We start from the raw sequence: 26,071 nt of genomic DNA on the forward strand, positions 1-26,071 counted from the left end.
ACTTTCATGTCATTGCCATCAATGGGTTCATCACTGTCAATCAACTGGGGGGAGGGAATCCAAGGAATTAGAAAATCTCCAGGATCAGACATGTAGAAACAAGTTCTCTTTGCAGTGTTGTGGGACATGGCCAGAACTGAAATAATACCAAAGGACAAATTGAGCCAAATCACAGGTTGATTGAAGACAGAAATAGCCCATTCTCATACAGACAGGAGTACAGTCAGAGAATTTGATGGTCACTCTAGATGCCTGATCCTTGCCTTGTTAGAAGGTGAGGAGTTCATACAGAAACAAAGAAATCTACATTTCATTACACACCCTTCATCCCAGAATGTTGTGCAGATCATGCAATCTAACTGAGAAACTGCCTAGAATCTCCCTACTACATCGCCCTCTATTCATCCTAGCTCCATGTATCTATCCGAGAGTCTCTTGAAATACCCTATTGTATCCATCTCTCCCACCTTCGCAGTGTATTCCACACACTCACCACTCTGTGTGAAAAACTTACCTCTGACATCCCCCTCGTACCGACTTCCAAGCACCTTAAAACTATGCCCCCTCCTGTGAGCCGTTTCAGTCTTGGGAAAAAGCCTCTATCCCTCATCATCTTATTCACCTTTCTGAATTGCCAGATGGTTGATCCCAGTGAGATGCCATTCTCCTTCTCTCAGTGTGGGAAGGGATTCACTCACAGCCTACTCGCCAGTGAGCTCACCGTGGGGAGAGGCCATTCACCTGTGAGGGAGGGGAACTACTCAGTCATCCAGCCTGAAGATACATCAGCAAGTTCACACCACAGTGAGATGCTCCACCTGTTCTGCAAGCGGGAAGCCATTCATTCTATCGTTGATGCTGACGATACTGTACATGGGGTCCTAGTGAGAGTGGACATGGAACACTGTGTACAGGTCTGGTCTCCCTCCCGGAGTCAGCCTCTGGGATGCAGGGAATGAAGAGAAGGTTTCCCACATTGACTGATGGGGTGGGGGTGTGTGTGTCCACTGAGATATTACACAGGCTGGGACGGTCTCAAAAGTAGAGAAATAAGAGGTGGTCTGACTGAGACAGTCTCACATGAATTTCCCCACCCAGAGTGCAGTGAATCTTTGGAATTTTCTCCACAAGGTTTCTAAGTTCAAAAGGCAAATTCAGGGCCACAGCGGTGACGGAAACACTGCGGGAAAGTGGCGATGAATGAAGGGCAGAGAAGGCACACGGGGTCGAATGGCCACACCGATCATGTTTATTTCCTAAAGCACAAGTTTACCTGTGCAGTCTTTCCCTTTGGGCTTCAGCCTGTCGGATTGCACAGAGACGCGGTGAGAGTTCCGGAGATCCATTGGCAGCCACTGCGGGGCATCTCCTGTCTCCCAGCAACAGGGGACGGGTCTGGGAGGCAGCTTCGGACAACCGGCTCCGATCCACGGCGGGGAAAGACCAGGCACTCTCCGTGTTGCTGAAACATCTCACGGACTCTCACCCAGTCTCCTCACCTCTGCCACCTGAAGGAATTAAGACCCCGGCTGGTGTTGCAGACTTTCCCCGAAGTGCCGCTCCCGATCTCCAACTTCTCACCGGGTCCAGTCGCTTCCAGTTCCATTCTGAGCGCTCGGTGTCCCGCCCAATGACACGCTCCACCAATGAGAGCATGTTTGTTCCAGCGCTGTTCTCTGATTGGCTGTGAGTTTGTCTGAGGTCGGGCTGCTGCCGGGAGCCGGAGGTGTCAGTCACAGTTTGTTCTCAGAATCAAAGCAAGTTCCCTGAGGCTCAAAGTTCAAAGTAAATTTTATTATCGGAGTACAAATAAATCACCACATAAAGCACCGAGATTCATTTTCCTGCACACATACTAAAAAGAATTCTGTAGAGTAGTAACTATAACAGCGTCATGACAGATCAGCCAGAGTGCTGAAGGTAACAAACTGTGCAAATGCAAATATGGAGAAACAGGATAAATAACAAGAGCATGAAATAACCGCAGCGGCTGCTGATGGATCTCCGGAGCTCTCACCGCTCCCCTGTGCAATCCGACAGGCTGAAGGCCAAGGGAGAACAAGGCGCAAAGGTAAACTCGCAATTTAGAAAATAAGCAGCAGGCGCTGACGTGGCCATTCGGCCCCTCACTCTGATTCTGTTATTCACTCAGAATCACTATTTTCCTGCCGAGCCCCCAAATATGACCTCGGGTTTTGAGTCTGTGGCGCTTGGCTACACACTCCACCCGGAGGAAACATCATTCCTGGCCCAGCCCTGCGAGACTGTATCTGTCTCTTATTTCTCTCATTCGGAGACAGGCCCAGTGTGATCATTCGTTGTGGGAGCATCTCAGCGGATGGGCAAGTCAGCGTAGTTATCTTTGATTTGTTCAAGAGCCTGATGACTGAGGGGTAGTAACTGTTTCTGACCCTGGTGGTGCGAGTCCTGAGGCTTCTACCCGAGTGAGGCACGAGAAAAGATCCTGGCCTGGGTGGTGAATATCTCTGATGATGGAAGCTCCGACAGCGTTTCATGTCGATGTGCTCGATGTTGGGGAGGGCTCCACCCCGTGATGTACTGGACCGAATCCAATACCTTGTGACGTAGAATGTCCCGTCCTGTGCTTTTTCCTGCAGCCACAAGTCGGTCATCACCACTGCATCTGTCTCCTCACCGCACAATATCCTCCACATCCCCACTCGCATGGTATGAACTCATTTAATAATCATTTTAAATATTTACTGTCCCATCGTGTCACCCCCCAGCCTGACTCTCTTTATACCTGCAGAAAAGTAAAAACGAGCTGCTGGTGTTACACAGCTCGTCAGGCAGCGTCTGTGGAGGGAAATGGAGAATCGACATTTCGGGTTGAGACAGTCCAGATGAAGGATCTCGACCCGGAAAGTCGATTGTACATTTCTCTCTGCAGTTGCTGCCCGACCCACTCAGTTCTTCAAGCCTCATGTTTCTTACTCGAGATTCCAGCATCTGCAGTCTCTTTTCAGAACTTGTCCCTTTCAGTCCGGCCTCAGACTGAACCAGGCTCTTCTCTCCGGCTTCATTTCTGTTCTGCTTCTTCTTTAGCCCATCACGCCGATCGGGACACAGGCGGCCACCAGCAGCTCTCCGAGGGTTGATCAGCCCTGTGGCCTCTGCTTTCACCACACAAATTCAATCGTCTTCCAGGGGAAGGTCCTTCTGATCCCAGGGATGAGGCCTGTGGAGATTCAGTTGACGTTTCTGTCACACTGGGCTTTTATGGGATGGGTTTGCTAGCCCCATCCCCAACACTCCTCCTTTCATAGCCGGGCTTAGGCAGTCCATGGCTGAGTTTTCATTCTGTTCTGACCAGCTTAATCTGTTTCTGATCCTTCCCTGATATAGATACCACAATTCCTTCCCACAGAGAGCAGCTTAATGTTCATTCCCTGAGTCTGCAGCGCGTGTAGTGGACAATCACGGTACTGCAGGGGATCAGCAGCTCCCCGAAAGTGAAAGCATTCTGAATCAGGAAGTGCTGGGAGTTAACATGGCTTCGAAAGGACCGGCCGAGAGTTGGACCGAGGAGACAATTTGTCCCGTCTGCCTGGATTTCTTCACCGATCCGGTTATACTAGAGTGTGGACACAACTTCTGTCGCTCTTGTATCACACGGTGTTGGGAAAGGGAGGAGAGAAACTCCTGCCCGGAATGTAGAGAGGAGTTTGCTGACCGCACCCTCAGGGTGAATCGGGCCTTAGCAAATCTGGCTGAAAAAGCTCGAAATCTAAACCTGAATCCGAAAGGGAAGGAAAGTAAACATCACTGCGAGGAACATGAGGAAGAACTGAAGCTGTTTTGTGAAACGGACAAGACACTGATCTGTCTGATCTGTAGAGACGCGCAGGAACACAGAGAGCACCGCTTCAAGCCGATTAAAGAAGCTGTTAAAATCTACAAGGTAATCTAACGTTAATTTGATACTTAACACATTTCCTTTCTCCTACATAATATCACATGAGCCTCCAAAACAAACACATCACTCTCTGCAACTTCCGCCATTTCCAACGGGATTCTAGCATCTCTCCGTCCCACAGCCCAACTCCGCACCCCGCAACTCTCCGCTCTCCATACGGATCGCGGTCCACATCCTGTATCGCCCTGATCCACTCGCTCCTCCCCACTGATCTCCCTCCTGACACTGATACCTGCAAACGGGACAAGTGGGACCTGACTCCTAACCTCCTCCCTCGTCACCATTCAGGACCGCAAACAGCCCAGTTCCTCCCGTTTCTTCCATGGTCGATTGTCCTCTCGTACTAGATTCCTTCTTCTCCAGCTCTTTACCTCTTCCACCTGTCCCCTCCCAGCTTCTCACTTCATCACCCTCCCCCACGTTCCCCCTCACGTTGTCTCATCCGTCAGCTGTCAGCTGGTTCTCATCCCCAACCTTTTTATTCTGGCTTCTGTCCCATTCCTTCCCAGTCCTAATGAAGGGTCTCATCCCGAAACACCGACTGTTTATTTCCCCTGAATAGATGCTGCCTGACTCACTGAGTTCCTCCGGCATTTTGTGTGATAATCGGGTTTGATCACCTGTTTCTTTTGATGCATCTTTGTTTCTATTTCCTTCGCTCTCTGACTTCCAGGATCAGCTAAAATCTTCCTTAGACTCTCTCACAAAAAAGAAATCATACTTCCAGAAAAAGGAGCAGCAACAGAAAGAGAAGATTTCCGGAGTTCGGGTGAGGCTTCCTGAGCGGAATTTCTGATATTACAGTCGAGTTTTGCTCCCTTTAATGCAGAATAGCTGAGTATCGCAGCTCCAGTGACCAGCGTTCGATCCTGACCTCTGTTGCTGTCTGTGTGGAGTTTGCATGCTCTCCCTGTGACCACAAGAGACTATGACACATCCCAAGGGCATGCCGGATGAATGGCTAATTACCGTTAACCCTGTAAAGGTGGGGAGGGTGTGTGTGTATCAGATGGGAGTAAATGGGTCAATGGGGAGAATAGATTTCAGGAAAACGTCAGTGAATGGGGTTGATGGGAATGTTTCAGAGCTAGCATGGACATTAATGGACCAAATGGTCTCCTTAATGTCATCAGGAAATACAACACAGCAATACAGTAAATTAATCTTCACTTTCATTTGACAGAAACAGTCACCCAGCATTCAGACCTACATCACATCCCAGTTTGCTGAACTGCGCCAGATTATCACTGAGAAAGAGCAGAGCTTACTCAGGGATCTCAAAGAAGAAGAGAAGAGGATTCTCGACAAAATGGAGAAAAATCTTCTAGCTCTCCAAGAGAATATAAGGATTATTCAGGAGGAAATCACTAAGTTAAAGGAACAGATGGATCAAAAAGACGGTGTGATATTTCTCAAGGTGAGGGATTACATTTCAATTTGTTTCTGTCAAAGGGCACTAAATGAACAGTGGTATATTTGAAATAAACACAGCACAGCGGCCAATTCTAACAAATCAATTGCCGCTGCTGGTGATCTCACACAGATTGTTCGACCTGTATGACGCACACGTCAATCACACGAATAATCACCTTCCAAAATGTCGAAGATTTGTATTCGATCCTTTATCTGCAACAGACAATCATGAAGCAATGAAACTTCAGCGTAATTAATCGTAAATTAATCAGCAACAAAGCGGTTAACAAACGATATGATATCCATCCGTCCTCAGCTCAAGACTGCCCAGAACAAAGCACGAATACGTAACTTATTCCCTTCACTATTACCACACCCCACACGCGTGACTAGTTACCATAACAATCACGTAACAGAACACAATGCAGACAGGGCAATCAAAGACAGAAAACAGATGCGTCGCTCCTAGACACAGCATTTACAAATGGCAGTAAACTGTTTTTCACCAGACAACTGATCCTCCACACTGCCAAGAGTCTTACCATTAATACCATATTCTGCCATCTTATTTGACCTACCAAGTGAACCACCTCACACTTATCTGGGTTGAACTCCAAACTGCCACTTCTCAGCCCAGTTTTCATCCTATCGATGTCCTGCTGTAAACTCTGACAGCCCTCCACACTATCCACAACATCCCCAGCATTTGTGTCATCAGCAAATTTACTAACGCATCCCTCCATTTCCTCATCCAGGGCATTTATAATAATCACAAAGATAAGGGGTCCCACAACAGAGCCCTGAGGCACACCACTGGTCACCAACCTCCATGCAGAATATGACCCGTCTACAACCACACTTTGTCTTCTGTGGGCAAGCCAATTCTGGTTGAACAAATCAATGTCCCCTTGGATCCCTTGCTGAAATCCATATACTCTACATCTACTGTTCTACGTTCATCAATGTGTTTTGTCACATCCTCAAAAAATTCAATCAGGGTCATAAGGAACGACCTGCCTTTGACAAAGCCATGCTGACTATACCTGATCATATTATGCCTCTCCAAATGTTCATAAATCCTGCCTCTCAGGATCTTCTCCATCAACTTACCAACCACTGAAGTAACACTTACTGGTCTATAATTTTCTGGGCTATCTCTCCTCCCTTTCTTGAATAAGGGAATGACCTCTGCATCCCTCCAATCCACTGGAACCTCTGGTCCCCATTGATGATGCAAAGATAATCACCAGAGGCTCAGCAATCTCCTCCCACAGTGGCCTGGGGTACATCTCATCCGGTCTCCTATAGAAACAATCTCCTCCCACAGTGGCCTGGGGTACATCTCGTCCGGTCTCCTTTAGAAACTATCTCCTCCCACAGTGGCCTGGGGTACATCTCATCTGGTCTCCTTTAGAAACAATCTCCTCCCACAGTGGCCTGGGGTACATCTCGTCCGGTCTCCATCAGAAACAATCTCCTCCCACAGTGGCCTGGGGTACATCTCGTCCGGTCTCCATCAGAAACAATCTCCTCCCACAGTGTCCTGGGGTACATCTCGTCCGGTCTCCATCAGAAACAATCTCCCACAGTGTCCTGGGGTACATCTCGTCCGGTCTCCATCAGAAACAATCTCCTCCCACAGTGGCCTGGGGTACATCTCGTCCGGTCTCCATCAGAAACAATCTCCTTCCACAGTGTCCTGGGGTACATCTCGTCCGGTCTCCATCAGAAACAATCTCCTCCCACAGTGGCCTGGGGTACATCTTGTCCGGTCTCCATCAGAAACAATCTCCTCCCACAGTGGCCTGGGGTACATCTCATCCGGTCTCCATCAGAAACAATCTCCTCCCACAGTGGCCTGGGATACATCTCGTCCAGTCTCCATCAGAAACAATCTCCTCCCACAGTGGCCTGGGGTACATCTCGTCCGGTCTCCATCAGAAACAATCTCCTCCCACAGTGGCCTGTAGTACATCTCGTCCGGTCTCCATCAGAAACAATCTCCTTCCACAGTGTCCTGGGGTACATCTCGTCCGGTCTCCATCAGAAACAATCTCCTCCCACAGTGGCCTGGGGTACATCTTGTCCGGTCTCCATCAGAAACAATCTCATCCCACAGTGGCCTGGGGTACATCTCGTCCGCTGTCCATCAGAAACAATCTCCTCCCACAGTGGCCTGGGGTACATCTCGTCCGGTCTCCATCAGAAACAATCTCCTTCCACAGTGGCCTGGGGTACATCTCGTCCGGTCTCCATCAGAAACAATCTCCTCCCACAGTGGCCTGGGGTACATCTCGTCCGGTCTCCATCGGAAACAGTCTCCTCCCACAGTGGCCTGGGGTACATCTCGTCCGGTCTCCATCGGAAACAATCTCCTCCCACAGTGGCCTGGGGTACATCTCGTCCGGTCTCCATCAGAAACAATCTCCTCCCACAGTGGCCTGGGGTACATCTCGTCCGGTCTCCATCAGAAACAATCTCCTCCCACAGTGGCCTGGGGTACATCTCGTCCGGTCTCCATCAGAAACAATCTCCTCCCACAGTGGCCTGGGGTACATCTCGTCCGGTCTCCATCAGAAACAATCTCCTCCCACAGTGGCCTGGGGTACATCTCGTCCGGTCTCCATCAGAAACAATCTCCTCCCACAGTGGCCTGGGGTACATCTCGTCCGGTCTCCATCAGAAACAATCTCCTCCCACAGTGGCCTGGGGTACATCTCGTCCGCTCTCCATCAGAAACAATCTCCTCCCACAGTGGCCTGGGGTACATCTCGTTCGCTCTCCATCAGAAACAATCTCCTCCCACAGTGGCCTGGGGTACATCTCGTCCAGTCTCCATCAGAAACAGGCCATTCGGTCCATCATCTTCTATCAATTTCCCTGCTTCAAAATTCTCCTCCCACATACTCACCACACCCAGCAACACAGCACCGAACTCGATGGTCGCTCACGTGTTTATCCAGTTTCCCCATTACATTCAATCTCTGCTGTTCCGCTTCAACCACTCCTGTGGCAGCGAGTTCCACTTCACTAAATTTCTTATGGGATTTATTAAAATCAATCTGGAATTTCACCTCCCACAATTCTTCCCATAAAGAGAGGTACTTCACCCCCCACCTCTCACAATTAAATCCATCACTGATCTTAAATTCCTCCATCTTGTCACCCTGATATCATATCCAGATGAAAATGGACAACCTGTCCTGTCTTCCCTGTAAGTTTCATCCTCTTAGTAATGGTCTGACATTCAGAAACTTTCCCTGTCATTTACCCCGTGGTTCTCTATTGTCCATGTGTGTGAGTGGGAATTTTCAACACCTTGTAATGATTTGGATGAAATTCAGGATGTGGACAGTAAGTCCAAGTCTAATCAGATTTGTGTTTGATTTATTTCAGGAGGAAGCTCATTGGAACAGGAGGTAGGACATACTTTTTTGTGAAAACCTGTATAGTTCAAAATTGCAGTTAATAACCAGCAGTTTAATATTTACAGGATTAATGATGATGTCCAGGAATTGTCAGTGACAGATGAGGCCCTACCGGTTGAAAAATTTGATCACCTCTATTTGTTGAACACAGTGCTGAGAGAAACACTTGATGCCATTAACCGAGGTAAAACTTACAAAGATTCATTTCTCCTTGTTCAGTTGCGTTCTAATTTGAAGCAAGGATTGTCTATAATTATAGGAGGAGAACCTATATTTATAATTATAATTAAGGGGAACCAAAGTTTATTCCACATCAACCCCACCGACTGGGAGCGATCACTGTCACATGGTCAGCTGGAGAAGTCAGACCCCTGAACACACCAGCACAGGGTCACAATACAACCAATACACGGGACTGGCAGATGAACCACTGTGTCCTGATCCCAGGCACACTGCACTAACACGCCAAAACATGAATTTGAATCCTTCCACAGGAGCTGGGAATTTAATACTGACGATAATATTGTAGGGAATAAAAGCAGGTATCAGTGTGGTGACCGGGATTGTCAGGGAAATACACAAGTCCTTTGTGAGCTGGGAGTGCAGACTCTGACTGACACAGGTCTTCACCCCACCCCCTCCTGAATGTGTGGCTGAGAAGCTGGTGCAGGGGGCAGAGCTTCAGCTTCTTGGATCATTGGGATCTCTTCTGGGGGAAGTATGACCTGTTCAAAAGTGACAGGTTGCACCTGAACCCGAGGGGGAACAATATTCTCTGAGAGAGGTTCGATAGAGCTGTTAGGGAGGGTTTCAACTAATTTGGCAGTGGGGTGGGAACGAGAGTGAAGGGACTCTGGATAGGACTGATGATAAAAATGCAAAGATAGCGTGCAGTCAGACTGTCAGATAGGGCGGACAGATGCGCGGACAAAATTGCAGCCAGCAGGATGAGTATCAGTGCATTAGGGATGCAGAATTAAAAAGGGTAGCAGATACAGTACACAAAGTGTTATATCTCAATGCATGGAGTATGAGAAATAAGGTGGATGATCTTGTTGCACTATTACCGATTGTCAGGTATGATGTTGTGGCCATCACGGAATCGTGGCTGAAGGATGGTTGTAGTTGGGAGCTGAAAGTCCAAGGTTACACAATGTATCGGAGGAAGGAAGGAAGGCTGATGGGGTGGTGTGGCTCTGCTGGTAAATCAGCAGCTAGATGTGACATAAGATTGGAAGATGTTGAATCTTCTGGGTTGAGGTAAGGAACTGCAAAAGTAAAAATGACACTGACACCAGTCATATACAGGCCTCCCAACAGTCAGTGGGTTGAGGCCCACAGATTACAACTGGAAATAGAAAAGGCTGATGAAAAGGACAATGTTATGATAATCATGGGAGATTTCAACATGCAGGTCAATTGGGAAAATCAGGTTGGTAAAGGATCTCAAGAGAGTGAGTTTGTTGAATGCAATGTGATGACTTTCTAGAGCAGTTTGTCGTTGAGCCTACTCGGGGAACAGCTCTACTGGATTGGGTGTTATGTATTGAACCAGAGGTGAGTAGTTAAAAGAAACCTTAGGAAGCAGTGCTCACAACATGACTGAGTTCAACTTGATATTTGATAAGGAGAAATTAAAGTCTGCCATTGTAGTATTTCAGAGGAGTAAAAGAAATTCCAGTGGTCTGAGAGAGGAGTTGGCCAAAGCAAATTGGAAGGAGATGCTGGCAGGGATGAGAGCAGAGCAGAAATGGTGTCAGTTTCTGGGGAAGTAAGAAAGGTGAAGGATAGATGTATTCCAAAAATAAATAAATACTCAAATGGCAAAATAGTAAAACCGTGGCTGACAAGGGAAGACAAGTTAATGTAAAGGCAAAAGAGAGGGCATACAACTAAACAAAAATTAGTAGGAAGACAGAGGATTGGGAAGCTTTTAAATATCTACAGAGAGGAACTAAGAGGATGATTGGGTGGGAAAAAATAAACAAGAAATCGATTTGAATTGAATTGACTTTATTACTTACATCCTTCATATACATGAGGATGAAAAATCTTTATGTTATGTCTCCATCTAAACGTGCAATGTGCAATTTATAGTAATTTATGATGAATAATATGTACAACAGGCTGGTCAATATAACAGAGAAATACAGTTGTGTCCACATGAGTTAATCAGTCTGATGGCCTGGTTGAAGAAGCTGTCCCGGAGCCTGTTGCTCCTGGCTTTTATGCTGCAGTACCGTATCCCGGATGGTAGCAACTGGTACAGTTTGTGGTTGGGGTGACTCTGGTCTCCAAAGATCCTTCAGGCCCTTTTTACACACCGGTCTTTGTAAAACAAGTTAGCAAACAATATCAAATTGTTTTTCAAGTATTGTAAAAAAAAACAGAGATGAGAGTGGATATAGGACCACTAGAAAATGAGGCCGGATATATAATAACGCGGGATAAAGAGATGGCAGATAAACCAAATATTTTGCACCAGTCTTCACCGTGGAAGACACTAGCACTGTGCCCGGTGTTGAAGAGTGCGAGGGAAGAGAAGTGAGTGCAGTTACTGTTACAAAGGAGAAGGTGGAGGACACTCGCACTGTGCCCGGTGTTGAAGAGTGCGAGGGAAGAGAAGTGAGTGCAGTTACTGTTACAAGGGAGAAGGTGCTCAAAAAGTTGAAAGAACTAAAGGTACATAAGTCACGCGGACCAGATGAACTGCACCCTAGTGTTCTGAAAGAGGTTGCAGTAGAAATTATGGAGGCATTTCAAATGATCTTTCAAAAATCGTTGGACCCTGGCATTGTGCCAGAGGACTGGAAAATGGCAAATGTCACTTAACTCTTTAAGTAAGGAGGAAGGCAACAGAAAGGAAATTATTGACCAGTTAGCATCACTTCTGTGGTTGGGAAGAAATTGGAGTCAATTGTTAAGTATGAGGTTATGGAATACTTGGTGACACTGGACAAGATAGGACAAGTCAGCATGGCTTCGTTAAGGGAATATCCTGCCTGACAAACCTGTTGGGATTCTTTGAGGAGATTACAAGCAGGATCGATAAAGGGGATGTAGTGGATGTTGTATATTTGGAATCTCGGAAGGCCTTTGACAAGGTACCACACATGAAGGTGGTAACCAGGTTAAGACGGCATGGTATTACAGAAAAGTTACAGGCATGGTTAGAACATTGGCTGATTGGTAGGAAACAGCGAATGAGAGTAAAGGTTTTCTGGTTGGCTGCCACTGACTCGTGTTCCACAGGGGTCAGTGTTAGGACACCTTCATTTTATGCTGTATATCAAGATTTAGCTGATGGAACAGACCATAAGATATAGGAGCAGAAGTAGGCCATTTGGCCCATCGAGTCTACTCCACCATTCAGTCATGGGCTGATCTAATTCTTCCGGTCATCCCCACTCCCCTGCTTTCACCCTATACCCTTTGATGCCCTGGCTAATCAAGAACCTATCTATCTCTGCCATAAATATGACTTGGCCTTAACAGCCACTTGTGGCAACAAATTCCATAGATTTTCCACACACTGAATAAAGTAGTTTCTCCGCATCTCAGTTCTAAAAGGACGTCCTTCAATCATGAAGTCATACCCTCTTGTCCTAGAGTAGATGGCTTTGTTTCCAAGTTTGCATATGATAACGAAGATTGGTGGAGGGGCTGGTAGTGTTGAGGAAACAGTTAGGCTGGACAAGGACTTGGATGAGGAGAATGGGAAAGAAAGTGGCAAATGATATACAATGTTGGGCAATGCATGGCCATGCACTGTGGTCGTAGAAATAATGTGCAGATATTTTTTTTCAAATGGGGAGAAAACCCAAAAAGCTGAGTTGAAAATGGACTTAGTAGTCATTCTGCAGACACCCTAAAGGTTAACTTGCAGGTAGAGTCAGTGGTGAGGAAGGCAAATCCAATGTTAGCATTCAATTCAAGAGCAAGGATGTGATGCTGAGGCTTTATAAGGCACTGGTGAAGCCTCACCTTGAGTATTGTGAACAGTTTTGGGCTCCTCATCTAAGAAAAGATGTGCTGGCATTGCAGAAGGTTCATTTCATAAGGATGATTCCAGGAATGAAAGGGTTATCATACAAGGAACGTTTGATAACTCTGTGTCTGTACTGGCTGGAATTTAGAAAGATGAGGGGGGATCTCATTGAAACCTTTCGAATTTTGAAAGGCCTAGACAGAGTAGATGTGGAAAGGATGTTTCCCATGGTGGTGGAGTCTAGGACAAGAGGGCACAGCCTCAAGATAGAGGGGGGTCTATTTAAAACAGATGCGAAGAAATTTGAGCCAGCGGCTGGTGAATTTGTGGAACTTGTTGGGTGTATTTAAGGCAGAGCTTGATAGGTTCTAGATTGGACACAGCATCAAATGTTACGGGGAGAAGGCCAGGGAGTGGGGCTGAGGAGGGAAAAAAAGGATCAGCCATGATTGAATGGCAGAGCAGACTCGATGGACAAATGGCCTAATTCTGCTCCTATGTCTTATGGTGATCAGACCACTACATTGAAGCATTGTGAGAATGAGCTCGGACACACCAACAAGCATTGACATGGGTCAAGATTTCATCTCGGGAGAAGCACACACAGCATAACCGGCCTGGCAAAGCTCCCTCACACACATACACAGGAAGGACTGGCAGATTGTAGTCAGAGCCTCAGCAATGTACGTTGTTATTTCCCTCAGTAACCTGGAAACCAATCTCTTCAGAGAAAGTCATTTATTCATTTAAACAACTCAGTCAAGTGTGACACACGGCCACAGAAATAGGCACACATTCCCATTTAGGATTGAAATCTTCCGTCCTTACCCAGTCTGTCTGTTCTGTGGCACTGAGCTGCCCTCTGACGTGATGTCACATCAACACTTCACAGACAGACTCCGGGGTGAGATTCCTCAGGAGGATGATCTGGGAGGGTTTAACGGATGTTGAACCCACGGCCCACTTCATCAATCTGCAAGACTAAGATGTCTTCTTGAGCATGGACCATTTGTGTGTGTTTGCACCCCCCACCCCCATCCCTCTAACCATTTCCCATCTGTGTACCTGCCCAAATTTATTTTAAAATCTTTTATTTTTACCTGTTTGTACAGCGTCTGATGGTAAATTCCATTTACCAACCTCCCTCTCTATGAGAATGTTACCCGATAGACCACTCAGAAAAATTTCCCATCTCACTTTCAATCTGAGGCCTCTGGTTCTGTACTCCCATATCTTGGAAAAAGAAATGCTATTTAAGCCCCTTATGAATTATTTACCTCAATAAGGGGTCATACCTGAACATCCTACACGACAGCTGAATAGCCCAAGCTTATCCACTCTCTGTTTTTAACCCAAGCCCCCAGTCCTGGTAACATCCTCCTGAAGCCTCCTGTCCAGTGTAATGACATCCTCCCCATACTCGGGAACTGGAAATGCAGAGAATGCTCCAAGTGTGGTCTATCAACGACATCAAAGGCCTTGCTGAATTTCCTGTGGACAGTGTGGAATAGGCTGATGAATACACGACTGAAGGTGTTTTTTTTAGATTGGGACAAGAAGGGCGGCGTGGGAGCTAAATTCTGAAGAAAGGCAGTTCTGTAAAAAACTTGGCGTACAAGAACGGCGAGACTGCGCAGGACAGCGCGGAGAGTTTAAAAAGATGACCACCCTATACAGCGGGCAGCGGAGTGGGTGGCAGCAGAGTGTAGGGCTTTGGCTCAACAGGCTTAGGCGGAAACGGGAAGAGTCGAGAGCGAGGCACCGACTCTTTTTCTCCCCTTGGCAAATCGGCCCGGACGGATGGGGGAACAGCAGGGCACATTAGCTAACGGTTTAAAAAGTTCGTGTGTTTGGCGAAGTAAGTGGGTGAGTAGACCTATCTTTCTTTGTTTCATTCCTGTAGAATTAGGTAGGTTGTCTGCAGGGTTAGTGCTTTGTTCAGGGTGTCAGATGTGGGAATCCTGGGAGACCTCCAGCCTCCCTGATAGCCACATCTGCACCAGGTGAACCGAGATTCAGCTCCTCGGAGACCGTGTTAGGGATCTGGAGCTGCAACTTGATGACCTACTGCTTATTAGAGAAAATGAAGAGGTGATAGACAGGAGCTACAGGGAGGTAGTCATCCCTAGGCTACAGGGGTCAGAAAACTGGGTGACTGTCAGGAGAGGGAAGGGAAATGCCCGGATAGTGGAGAGCACCCCTGTGGCTGCCCTCCTCAGCAACAAGTATATCGTTTTGGATGCTGTTGAGGGGGATGACCTGACAGGGGACGGCCACGGTGACCGGGTCTCTGGCACTGAGCCTGGCGCTGTTGTGCAGGAGTGAAGGAGGGAGAAGAGGAATGCGGTAGTCATAGGGGATTCCATAGTCAGGGGAACAGACAGGAGATTCTGTGAGCCTGGTAGAGATACCCGCATGGTGTGCTGCCTCCCGGGTGCCAGGGTACGGGATGTCTCGAATCGGGTCCAGAATATCCTGAAGGGAGAGGGCGAGCAGCCAGCTGTCTTGGTTCATGTTGGTACCAATGACATAGAGAGGAAAAGGGAGGAGGTCCTGAAGAGAGATTTCCGGGAGTTAGGAAGGGAGCTGAGAAGCAGGACCTCCAGGGTAGTAAGCTCAGGATTGCTACCTGTGCCACGTGCTAGCGAGGGCAAGAATAGTAGGATCAGGCAGATGAATGCGTGGCTGAGAGACTGGTGCAGGGGTCAGGGCTTCAGATTCTTGGATCATTGGGATCTCTTCAGGGGGATGTATTACCTCTTCGAAAAGGACAGGTTACACCTGAACCCGAAGGGGATCAATATCATAGCGGGAATGTTTAATAGAGCTGTTAGGAAGGGTTTAAACTAATTTGGCAGGGGGATGGGAAACCGGAATGATAGAGTGGAGGAGGGGGAAAACAGAAATAAATCTAAGATAGTGAGCAGTAAAGATGTCAGGAAGGACAGGAAGGTGATGCGGCAAATTTGCAGCCACTGGGATGAGTTGCAGTGCAATCAAAACAAAAAGTACCAAATACTGGGCCTAAGGTGTTAAACTTAAATACACACAGCATAAGGAATAAGGTGGATGATCTTGTCGTACAGCTACAGATTGGCAGGTATAATTTTGTGGCCATCACTGAGACGTGGCTAAAGGATGCATGTCTCTGAGAGCTGAACGTCCAAGGATACACGGTGTATCGGAAGGATAGGCAGGTAGGCAGAGGGGGTGGCGTGGCTTTATTGGTAAGAAATGATAATAAATCATTAGAAAGAGGTGACATAGGATCGGAAGAATCTTTATGAGTTGAGCTAAGAAATCGCAGGGGTAAAAGGACCCTGATGGCAGTTATCTACCGGCCTCATAACAGCTGCAGTGAGGTGGACTACAAATTACAACAGGAAATAGAAAAGGCTTGCCAGAAGGGCAGTGTTATGATAATTGTGGGGGATTTTAACATGCGAGTGGATTGGGAAAATCAGGTCAACACTGGATCTCAAGACAGAGAATTTGTAGAATGTCTACGGGATGGCTTTTCAGAACAGCTTGTTGTTGAGCCCACTACGGGATCAGAGGTACTGGATTGGATATTGTGTAATGAACCAGAGGTGATTAGAGAGATTGAGGTGAAGGAACCGTTAGGAGACAGTGATCGTAACATGACTGAGTTCACCGTGAAATTTGAGAAAGAGAAGCCGAAATCCGATGTGTCGGTATTTCAGTGGAGTAAAGGAAATTACAGTGGCACGAGAGAGGAACTGGCCAAATTTGACTGGAAAGGGACACTAGCGGGAGGACGGCAGAGCAGCAGTGGCTGGAGTTTATGCGAGAAGTGAGGAAGGTGCAATACAGATATATTCCAAAAAAGAAGAAATTTTCGGATGGAAAAAGGATGCGACCGTGGCTGACAAGAGAAGTGAAAGCCAAAGTAAAAGCAAAGGAGAGGGCATTCAAGGAAGCAAAAATTAGTGGGAGGACAGAGGATTGGGAAGTTTTTAAAAGCTTACAAAAGGACCGATAGAAAATGATGCTGGAGAAATTGTAATGGGAGATAAGGAGATGGCTGAGGAACTGAACGAGTATTTGCATCAGTCCTCACTGAGGAATATATCGGCGGTATACCGGACACTCAAGGGTGTCAGGGAAGAGAAGTGTGCGCAGTCACAATTACGACAGAGAAAGTACTCAGGAAGCTGAATAGTCTGAGGGTAGATAAATCTCCAGGACCAGATGGAATGCACCCTTGAGTTTTGAAGGAAGTAGCTGTGGAGATCGCGGAGGCATTAGCAATGATCTTTCAAAAGTCAGTAGACTCTGGCAATGGTTCCGGAGGAGTGGAAGATTGAAAATGCCACTCTGGTATTTAAGAAGGGGGCAAGGAAGCAAAAAGTAAATTATAGACCTGTTAGCTTGACATCGGTGGTTGGGCAGTTATTGGAGTCAATTGTCAAGGATGAGGTTACCGAGTACCTGGAGGCATATGACAAGATAGGCCAAACTCAGCATGGTTTCCTTGAAGGAAAATCCTGCCTGACAAACCCATTGAAATTTTTTGAGGAGATTACAAGTAGGCTAGACAAGGGAGATGCAGTGGATGTTGTGTATTTGGATTTTCAGAAGGCCTTTGACAAGGTGCTGCACATGAGGCTGCTAAACAAGATAAGAGCCCATGGAATTACTGGAAATTTACATATGTGGATAGAGCGTTGGCTGATTGGCAGGAAACAGAGTGGAAATAAAGGATCCCATTCTGGTTGGCTGCCGGTTACCAGTAGTGTTCCACAGGGGTCCGTGTTGGGGCCACTTCTTTTTACGTTGTATATCAACGATTTTGATTATGGAATAGATGGCTTTGTGGCTAAGTTTGCTGATGATACAAAGATAAGTGGAGGGGCCGGTAGTGCTGAGGAAACAGAGAGTCTGTAGAGAGACTTGGATAGACTAGGAGAATGGTCAAAGAAGTGGCAAATGAAATACAATGTTGAAAAGTGTGTGGTCATGCACGTTGGTAGAAGAAATAAACGGCAGACTATTATTTAAATGGAGAGAGAATTCAAAGTTCTGAGATGCAACGGGACTTGGGAGTGCTCGTGCAGGATACCCTTAAGGTTAACCTCCAGGTTGAGTCGGTGGTGAAGAAGGCGAATGCAATGTTGGCATTCATTTCTAGAGGAATAGAGTATAGGAGCAGGGATGTGATGTTGAGGCTCTATAAGGAACTGGTAAGACCTCACTTGGAATACTGTGTGCAGTTTTGGGCTCCTTATTTAAGAAAGGATGTTCTGACAATGGAGAGGGTTCAGAGAAGATTCACTAGAATGATTCCGGGAATGAGAGGGTTAATATGAGGACCATTTGACCGCTCTTAGACTGTACTCCGTGGCGTTTAGAAGAATGAAGGGGAACCTCACAGAAACATTTTGAACGTTAAAAGGCATGGACAGAGTGGATGTGGCAAAGTTGTTTCCCATGGTGGGGGAGTTTAGTACGAGAGAGCATGACTTAAGGATTGAAGGGCGCCCATTCAGAACGGAGATGCGAAGAAATTTTTTTAGCCAGAGGGTGGTGAATCTGTGAATTTCTTGCGGCAGTGGAGACCAAGTCATTGGGTGTATTTAAGACAGAGATTGATAGGTATGTGAGTAGCCAGGGCATCAAAGGTCATGGTGAGAAGGTGGGGGAGTGGGAAAATGGGAGAATGGATCAGCTCATGATAAAATGGCGGAGCAGATTCAATCGACCGATAGCACAGGTAGAGTTTGGCAGGTACAAACTTAGGCAGGTACGACTTTGGTCGAAGGAATTAAACACATAGACAATTCTGTAAACAGGGCGAAATTCAAAAATCAGAGGTGCAAAGGGACATGGGTGTCCTTGTGCAGGATTCCCTGAAGGTTAACTTGCAGTTTGTGTCAGTGGTAAGATTGGCAAACTCAATGTTTGCTTTCATTTCGAGAGGATTAGAATACAAGAGCAAGGATGTAATTCTGAGGTTTTATAAGGCATTGATCAGACCACACTTGGAGTATTGTGAGCAGTTTTGGGTCTCCTCTATCGGAAAACATGTACTAGCATTGGAGGGGGTCCAGAAGATTCAGAAGAATGATTCCGGGAATGAAAGTGTTAACATATGAGTAGTGTTTGATGGTTCTGGGCCTGTACTCACGGGAGTTTAGCAGAATAGCTGATTTATTATCCCCATCAACCCTATTCTCCCGCCTCCTCCCCATAACTTTTGAGATTCTGACTAATCAAGATGTTTACTTATTAACTTCTGCTTTAAAAATCAAACAGGAGAAAATCTGCAGATGCTGGTAATCCAAGCTACACAGGTCCTGATGAAGGGTCTCGCCAGATCTCTCTGACACCTGTCTGGAGAGAGTTGATGTTGGGAGGATGTGGGTGGGTCGAGAACAGTAAGCACAGCCTCCGACTATAGGGATGTCCATTTAGGACAGAGATGAGGAGGAATTCCTTTATCCACAGGATAGTGAATCTGCCACAGGCAACTGTGGAGGCCAAATAATTGAGTATATTTAAAGCAGAGTAACACACACAAATTGTTGGGGGAACAGCAGGCCGGGAAGTTTCTATGGAAAAGAGTAAACAGTCCACAGTTCAGACTGAAACACTTCATCAGGACCTGTGTTGCTTAAGGGTCTCTGCAAATTCATCCCCTGTCCTAATGAGGGGCTGCGGGGGATGGGGTTGTGGGAAAGGGGACAAAGTCATCCTCACCTGCCATCTTTGCCCCCTCTAGCTTCTCATTAACTCTAGACACACAGTTCACCCACGGGGTTTCCACCCCTCCCCCTCCTGGTTCAATCTGCCATTCATCTCTCCCCTACTGGTTCCCATTATCACCTCCTTTACTGTCTCAAACCATCACACTCCCCCACTTCACACTCACAAATGAATGTGAACATTGTATGACGGGTCTGTTCCTGTGCTGTCCGATTCTATGTTCTCTGTTCCCAGTTTTGAAGAATGAGAGGAGATCTCATGGAAACACAAAATTCTTTCAGGGGTCAACAGGCAGGAGTCAGGGAGGATGTTTCCCTGTTCAGTGGAAAACCCTTGGGGAGACATTAGTTGTCCACCCGCTTTCGTCGGGTCAAACCTCCCCCCGATCCCCGGGACCCCGCTGCCCGAGTCTCCCCCCCCCCCCGATCCCCGGGACCCCGCTGCCCGAGTCTCCCCCCCCCCCCCGATCCCCGGGACCCCGCTGCCCGAGTCTCCCCCCGATCCCCGGGACCGCGCTGCCTGTCTCCCCCCCGATCCCCGGGACCGCGCTGCCTGTCTCCCCCCCGATCCCCGGGGCCGCGCTGTCCGAGTCTCCCCCCGATCCCCGGGGCCGCGCTGTCCGAGTCTCCCCCCGATCCCCGGGGCCGCGCTGCCTGTCTCCCCCCCGATCCCCGGGGCCGCGCTGTCCGAGTCTCCCCCCGATCCCCGGGACCGCGCTGCCTGTCTCCCCCCCGATCCCCGGGGCCGCGCTGCCCGAGTCTCCCCCCGATCCCCGGGGCCGCGCTGCCCGAGTCTCCCCCCGATCCCCGGGGTCGCGCTGTCCGAGTCTCCCCCCGATCCCCGGGGCCGCGCTGTCCGAGTCTCCCCCCGATCCCCGGGGCCGCGCTGCCCGAGTCTCCCCCCGATCCCCGGGGCCGCGCTGTCCGAGTCTCCCCCCGATCCCCGGGGCCGCGCTGCCCGAGTCTCCCCCCGATCCCCGGGGCCGCGCTGTCCGAGTCTCCCCCGATCCCCGGGGCCGCGCTGCCCGAGTCTCCCCCCGATCCCCGGGGCCGCGCTGTCCGAGTCTCCCCCCGATCCCCGGGGCCGCGCTGCCCGAGTCTCCCCCCGATCCCCGGGGCCGCGCTGTCCGAGTCTCCCCCCACGATCCCCGGGGCCGCGCTGTCCGAGTCTCCCCCGATCCCCGGGGCCGCGCTGCCCGAGTCTCCCCCCGATCCCCGGGGCCGCGCTGTCCGAGTCTCCCCCCGATACCCGGGGACTCTCTAATTCTCTGCTTCTCCCCCCAGTCTCTGTCACCCTGGATGTGGAAACGGCGCATCCGTGGCTCGAGGTGTCTGAAGATCGGAAGAGTGTGAGACGGACCTGGACCCGGAGGGATCTCCCTTACACCGGGAAGAGATTCATACACTGGGAATGTGTGCTGGGATCGGAGGGATTCACATCGGGGAGACATTACTGGGAGGTGGAGGTGACGGGGAATCGGGACTGGTGTCTGGGAGTCGCCGCAGAGTCTGTGAAGAGGAAGGGACGGGTCAGTCTGAGTCCGGAGACCGGATTCTGGGTCATCGGGCGGGATTGTGACGTGTTACATCGGGATTGTGACGTGGACGGTCTCCCCTCCCCCGGGTCCCGTCTCGCTGCCGGTCCCATCCCCGGGAGGGTGGGAGTTTATCTCAGTTACGAGTCCGGGACAGTTTCATTTTACAACGCGGAGACCAAGTCCCGTCTCCACACCTTCACTGGGAATAAATTCACGGGGAAACTTTATCCTTTCTTCGCGCCCTGGGATGAAAACCAATGGCTGAGAATCTGCTCCGGTTCCGCTCCGGGTCTGTAAACGGGTCGGGTCCCGGGACCGGCGTCAGGAGTAAAGTCCCTGTAAATATAAATGTGCGGAGAGTGCAGCTAAATACGTGGCTAAGGAGATGGTGCAGGAGGGAGGGCTTCATGTTTCTGGACAATTGGGCTTTGTTCCCGGGAAGGTGGGGCCTGTTCCGACGGGATGGTTTGCCCCGGAACTGGAGGGGGACCAACATTCTTGCGGGTAGATTTGCCAGTGCTGCTGGGGGGGGGGGGGGTGGGGGTTAAACTAGATTTGCAGAGGGAGGGGAACCAGAGTGTTAGAGCAGATAGTGAGGTGGAGGAGGATAAAGGTCATGCGAGGACTGCATGTATAAACAGCAATCAAAGGTTTGTACATTAGGTTGTAAATTAATTTTCAGAGCTTTAGAAATTGTAGAAAATAAAGATTTTCAAAAAGATTTTGATGAAGAACATGACCAGAACATATGTGAAAAAGTGGCTACTTCAGTTTTACACCTATCGCAATAATTGTCTATGTTAGGAAATATTTTGGATAGTCTCTCCTTTGTGAAATTGTAACAGTGAACAATTTTAAATTGAATTAAACACTGATTGGTTCATATTAAAGAAGAATTGACCATCATTAACAAAGGTCATATTAAGTTCTCTCTCCCAAACTTGTTTAATCTTTAGTGATTAAGGAGATCTGTTTTTTTTTTGCAGATTTATTTATTTTTATTATCATTTATTTTGTGATGGTCGATTGATGACATTTGAAGAGTTAATTAGTAAATATTCTCTCTCTCATACACACTTACTGCAATATCTTCAGGTTAGAGATTTTTACAAAAATAATTATCTCAGTTTCCATATATGCAAGAATCTGATTTGTTGGATACTGTTTGAATATGAATCCTTCAGTAAGAGAATTTGTAATTCTCATTGTAGAATTTATAATTTATTTTTAATACATTAATACAAAAAGATAACCTCCCACCTAAGGTTTATACATGATAGAAATATTTGTTGTTTCAGACGTGATAGAGGGGGAGGGATGAAAGGGGGAGGAGTGGCATTACTAGTCAGGGAAAATATCACAGCTGTGCGTAGACAGGACAGACCGGAGGGCTTGTCTACAGAGGTCATATGGGTGGAGCTGAGGAACGGGAAAGGCGTTACCACACTAATAGGGGTGTATTACAGATCGCCCAATAGTCAGAGAGAATTGGAGGAGCAAATCTGTATAAAGATAGTAGACCGATGTAAGAAACAGGAAGTTGTAATAGTAGGGAATTTTAACTTTCCACATATTGACTGGGACTCCCAAACTGTAAAAGGGCTAGATGGCTTAGAGTGTGTGAAATGTTTTCAGGGAAGTTTTCTAAATCAATATATAGAGGTACCTACGAGAGAGGATGCAATACTTGATCTCCTATTAGGAAACCAAACAGTCAGGTGACAGAAGTGTGTGTAGGCGAACATTTTGGGTCCAGTGACCATAATGTCATTAGTTTCAAGTTAATTATGGATAAGGACGGGTCTGGTCCTTGAGTTGAGGTTCTAAATTGGAGAAGGGCTAATTTTGTGGAAATGAAAAAGGATCTAGGAAGAGTGGATTGGGATAAGTTTTTTTTTCCTGACAAGGACGTGTTCAGTAAGTGGAAGGCCTCCAAATGTGAAATTTTGAGGGTGCAGAGTTTGCATTTTCCTGCCAGGATTAAAGACGAAGTTAACAGGCATAGGGAACCTTGGTTTTCAAGGGATATTGGCGATCTGGTTAAGAAAAACAGAGAAGTGTATAGCAGGTAGAGGCAACAAAGAGCAAATGAGTTACTTAAAGAGTATAGAAAACGTAAGAAAATACTAAAGAAGGAAATCAGGAAGGGAAAAAGAAGACATGAGGTGGCTTTGGCAGATAATGTGAAGGAAAACCTGAAGGGTTTCTACAAGTATATTAAGAGTAAAAGGACAGTAAGGGACAAAATTGGTCCCCTAGAAGATCAGAGTGGTCGTCTATGTGTGGAGCCTTATGAGATGGGGGAGATCTTAAACAGTTTTTTTGCATCAGTATTTACTCAGGAAACTGGCATAGTGTATATGGAAGGAAGGGAAACAAGCAGTAGTGTCATGGAACATTTGTAGATTAAGGAGGAGGAGGTGCTTACTGCCTTACAGCGAATAAAGGTAGATAAATTCCCTGGGCCTGACTTGATATTTCCTCGGACCTTGAGAGAGACTAGAGTAGAAATTGCAGGGGCCCTGACAGAAATATTTAAAATTTCTTCAGCCACGGGTGCAGTGCCGGAGGATTGGAGGGTAGTTCATGTTGTTCCGTTGTTTAAAAAAGGCTCCAATGGTAAACCAGGTAACTACAGGCCAGTGAGCCTGACATCAGTAGTATGTAAGTTATTGGAGGATGTTCTGAGAGATCGGATTTACAAGTATTGGGACAGCCAAGGGCTGATTAAGGATAGTCAGTACGGCTTTGTGCATGGTAGATCGTGTTTAATGAATCTCGAAGAGTTTCTCGAGGTGGTTACCAACTAAGTAGGTGAAGGAAAGGCTGTGGATGTTGTCCACATGAACTTTAGTAAGGCCTTTGACAAGGTCCCACATGGGAGGTTAGTTCAGAAAGTTCAGACATGAGGTATCCATGGAGAGGTTGGAGAGATTGAAAGAGTGCAGAGATTTACTAGGATGTTGCCAGGTCTTCAGGAGTTGAGTTACAGGGAAAGATTGAACAGGTTAGGACTTTATTCCTTGAAGCGTAGAAGAATGAGGGGAGATTTGATAGAGGTTTACAAAATTATGTGGGGTATAGGTAGTAAATGCGAGTAAGTTCTTTCCATTTAGATTAGGAAAGATAAATATGAGAGGACATGGTTTTAGGGTGAAAGGGGAAAGGTTTAGGGGGAACATTAGGAGGATCTTCACACAGAGAGTGGTGGGAGTATGGAACGAGCTGCCATCTGACATGGTAAATGCAGGCTCACTCTTAAGTTTTAAGAATAAATTGGATAGATACCTGGATGGGAGAGGTCTGGAGGGTTACGGACTGGGTGCAGGTCAATGGGACGAGCGGAATAAAGTTTCCGCACAGACTAGAAGCACCAAATGGCCTGTTTTCTGTGCTGTAGTGTTCTATGGTTCTATGGAGTGAAATAAACACGAAATAAGCATTGTCGATTGATTAATTTTAACTCGTTCACCGCATCTGTCAACCGAACAGAAACACCGGGGATTCAGCAGCAGTTGCGGGCGGCGGGTCCTGAGCTCCCCCGGGTCCTAAAGTCCACCCGCAATGAGACAGGTTAAATGGGACAAGTGGGGGCGGTGCTGACCAGAAAAGACAGTGAAGATTGTTCATTAAGTTCATCTGCCATTTCTTTGTCCCCCATTACTACTTCACCAGCATCATTTTCCAGTGGTCCAGTATCAACTCTCATCTCCCTTTCACTCTTCGTGTAACTGAAAACTAAACTTCCAGTATCCTGATTTATATTATTGGCCAGTTTGACCTCATATTTCGTCTTGACCATTCTTATGGCTTTTTTCGTTGCCTTTTGCTGGATTTTAAGAGCATCCCAATAATCCAACATCCCACTCACCTTTGCTACCTTATATGCCATTTCCTTAGGTTTAACACAATTATTCCATGCCTTTTCCAGCTCAAACTGTGAATTAATTTAAAGTCAGTCCCATAATTTAATAGTTTTTATTTGAAAACTATCTACCCTTGCAAAGATTGTACTGAAGACTGCATTTGATTTTGCTTCAGCCTTGTACGCTTCACATTGAAATAGTATGTGTTTCGACAGTTTCATAATGACAAAATGTACACAACACAGAATGAAGTTTTCCAATTAGTTACAAGGCATAATTAAGCATAATGTGGGCATTGCTAAGTCGAGTCAATATCATTCCTTGCCTTGTTTTAAGCCCTTCTTCTATAAACCCAACAGGTTTATGTATTCTGTAAAGGTGTCTGTCCTTATGTCCATTATCCTACGTCTTGCCATAAGCCCGTAAATCTTAACACTACCAACCCTTTAGCTTCTAATTTGCTAAGTGGAAGGTGTATATCCATAGCTTAACATTTAACAGCTTTTGGTGCTAAATAGTCAACATCATCATTTCCCTCAACAGTGTGATGTGCAGGGCCCATAATGTGCAGACATATAAATCAAACTTTATATATGAAATACGGTTTGACAAGTTTCCAACAGTCAATCTGACCTACTGCCAGAATGACCTGTTTAAGACTCATCAAAACCGAAATGTATTCTGACCAATTTCCTCCACCCACTGTAAGCCTATATTGTTGGGAAAGAATTCTGCTTCCTTTGCTGATAAATGGCTATAGGTAATTTCCTTATCATTACCTGCAATTCAGGCACACAAAAACAGCCACACCAACATCCCCAGTTAACTTATCTTTTGATTCATCTGTAGAAATGGTTACTGTATGATAATAACTTTCATTAATATACTGATGAACCAACAGACTCTCAGACAGAACCCAATCCGATCGTGTAACCTAAAATCAACTGAAGTCATTGGAAAAAAACAAGGTGGGGTTACAGAAAAAGCTACAGTGGGACATATTGTATCATCCAATGCACCCATATTCCCAGCGTGATAAGAACCCAGCCACCCAAACCAAAAACACTCTTCTTATGATGTCCCCAACCGTCCTCCAGCACACCTTTAACAGGATGATCATTTCCTTGCCCCCGCAAATTAATCCAGTATGTTGACATCAACTTGAACCTCTGTTAC

At 47.1% G+C, this 26,071-nt stretch overlaps 1 protein-coding gene across 1 annotated transcript; it reads left to right on the top strand.

Moving 5' to 3' along the window:
- Positions 1–638: 638 nt before the first annotated feature.
- LOC140724475 (uncharacterized) lies at positions 639–25,828 on the top strand. The gene is made up of 8 exons (XM_073038921.1): positions 639–711; positions 1,302–1,686; positions 3,859–3,922; positions 4,611–4,706; positions 5,121–5,354; positions 8,747–8,769; positions 8,844–8,962; positions 25,797–25,828. Exons 1-8 carry the CDS (start codon positions 639–641, stop codon positions 25,826–25,828), a joined length of 1,026 nt encoding a protein of 341 aa, XP_072895022.1.
- Positions 25,829–26,071: the final 243 nt, after the last annotated feature.

Source organism: Hemitrygon akajei, unplaced genomic scaffold (assembly GCF_048418815.1).
Source record: "Hemitrygon akajei unplaced genomic scaffold, sHemAka1.3 Scf000235, whole genome shotgun sequence".
Taxonomy (NCBI): Eukaryota; Metazoa; Chordata; class Chondrichthyes; order Myliobatiformes; family Dasyatidae; genus Hemitrygon; species Hemitrygon akajei.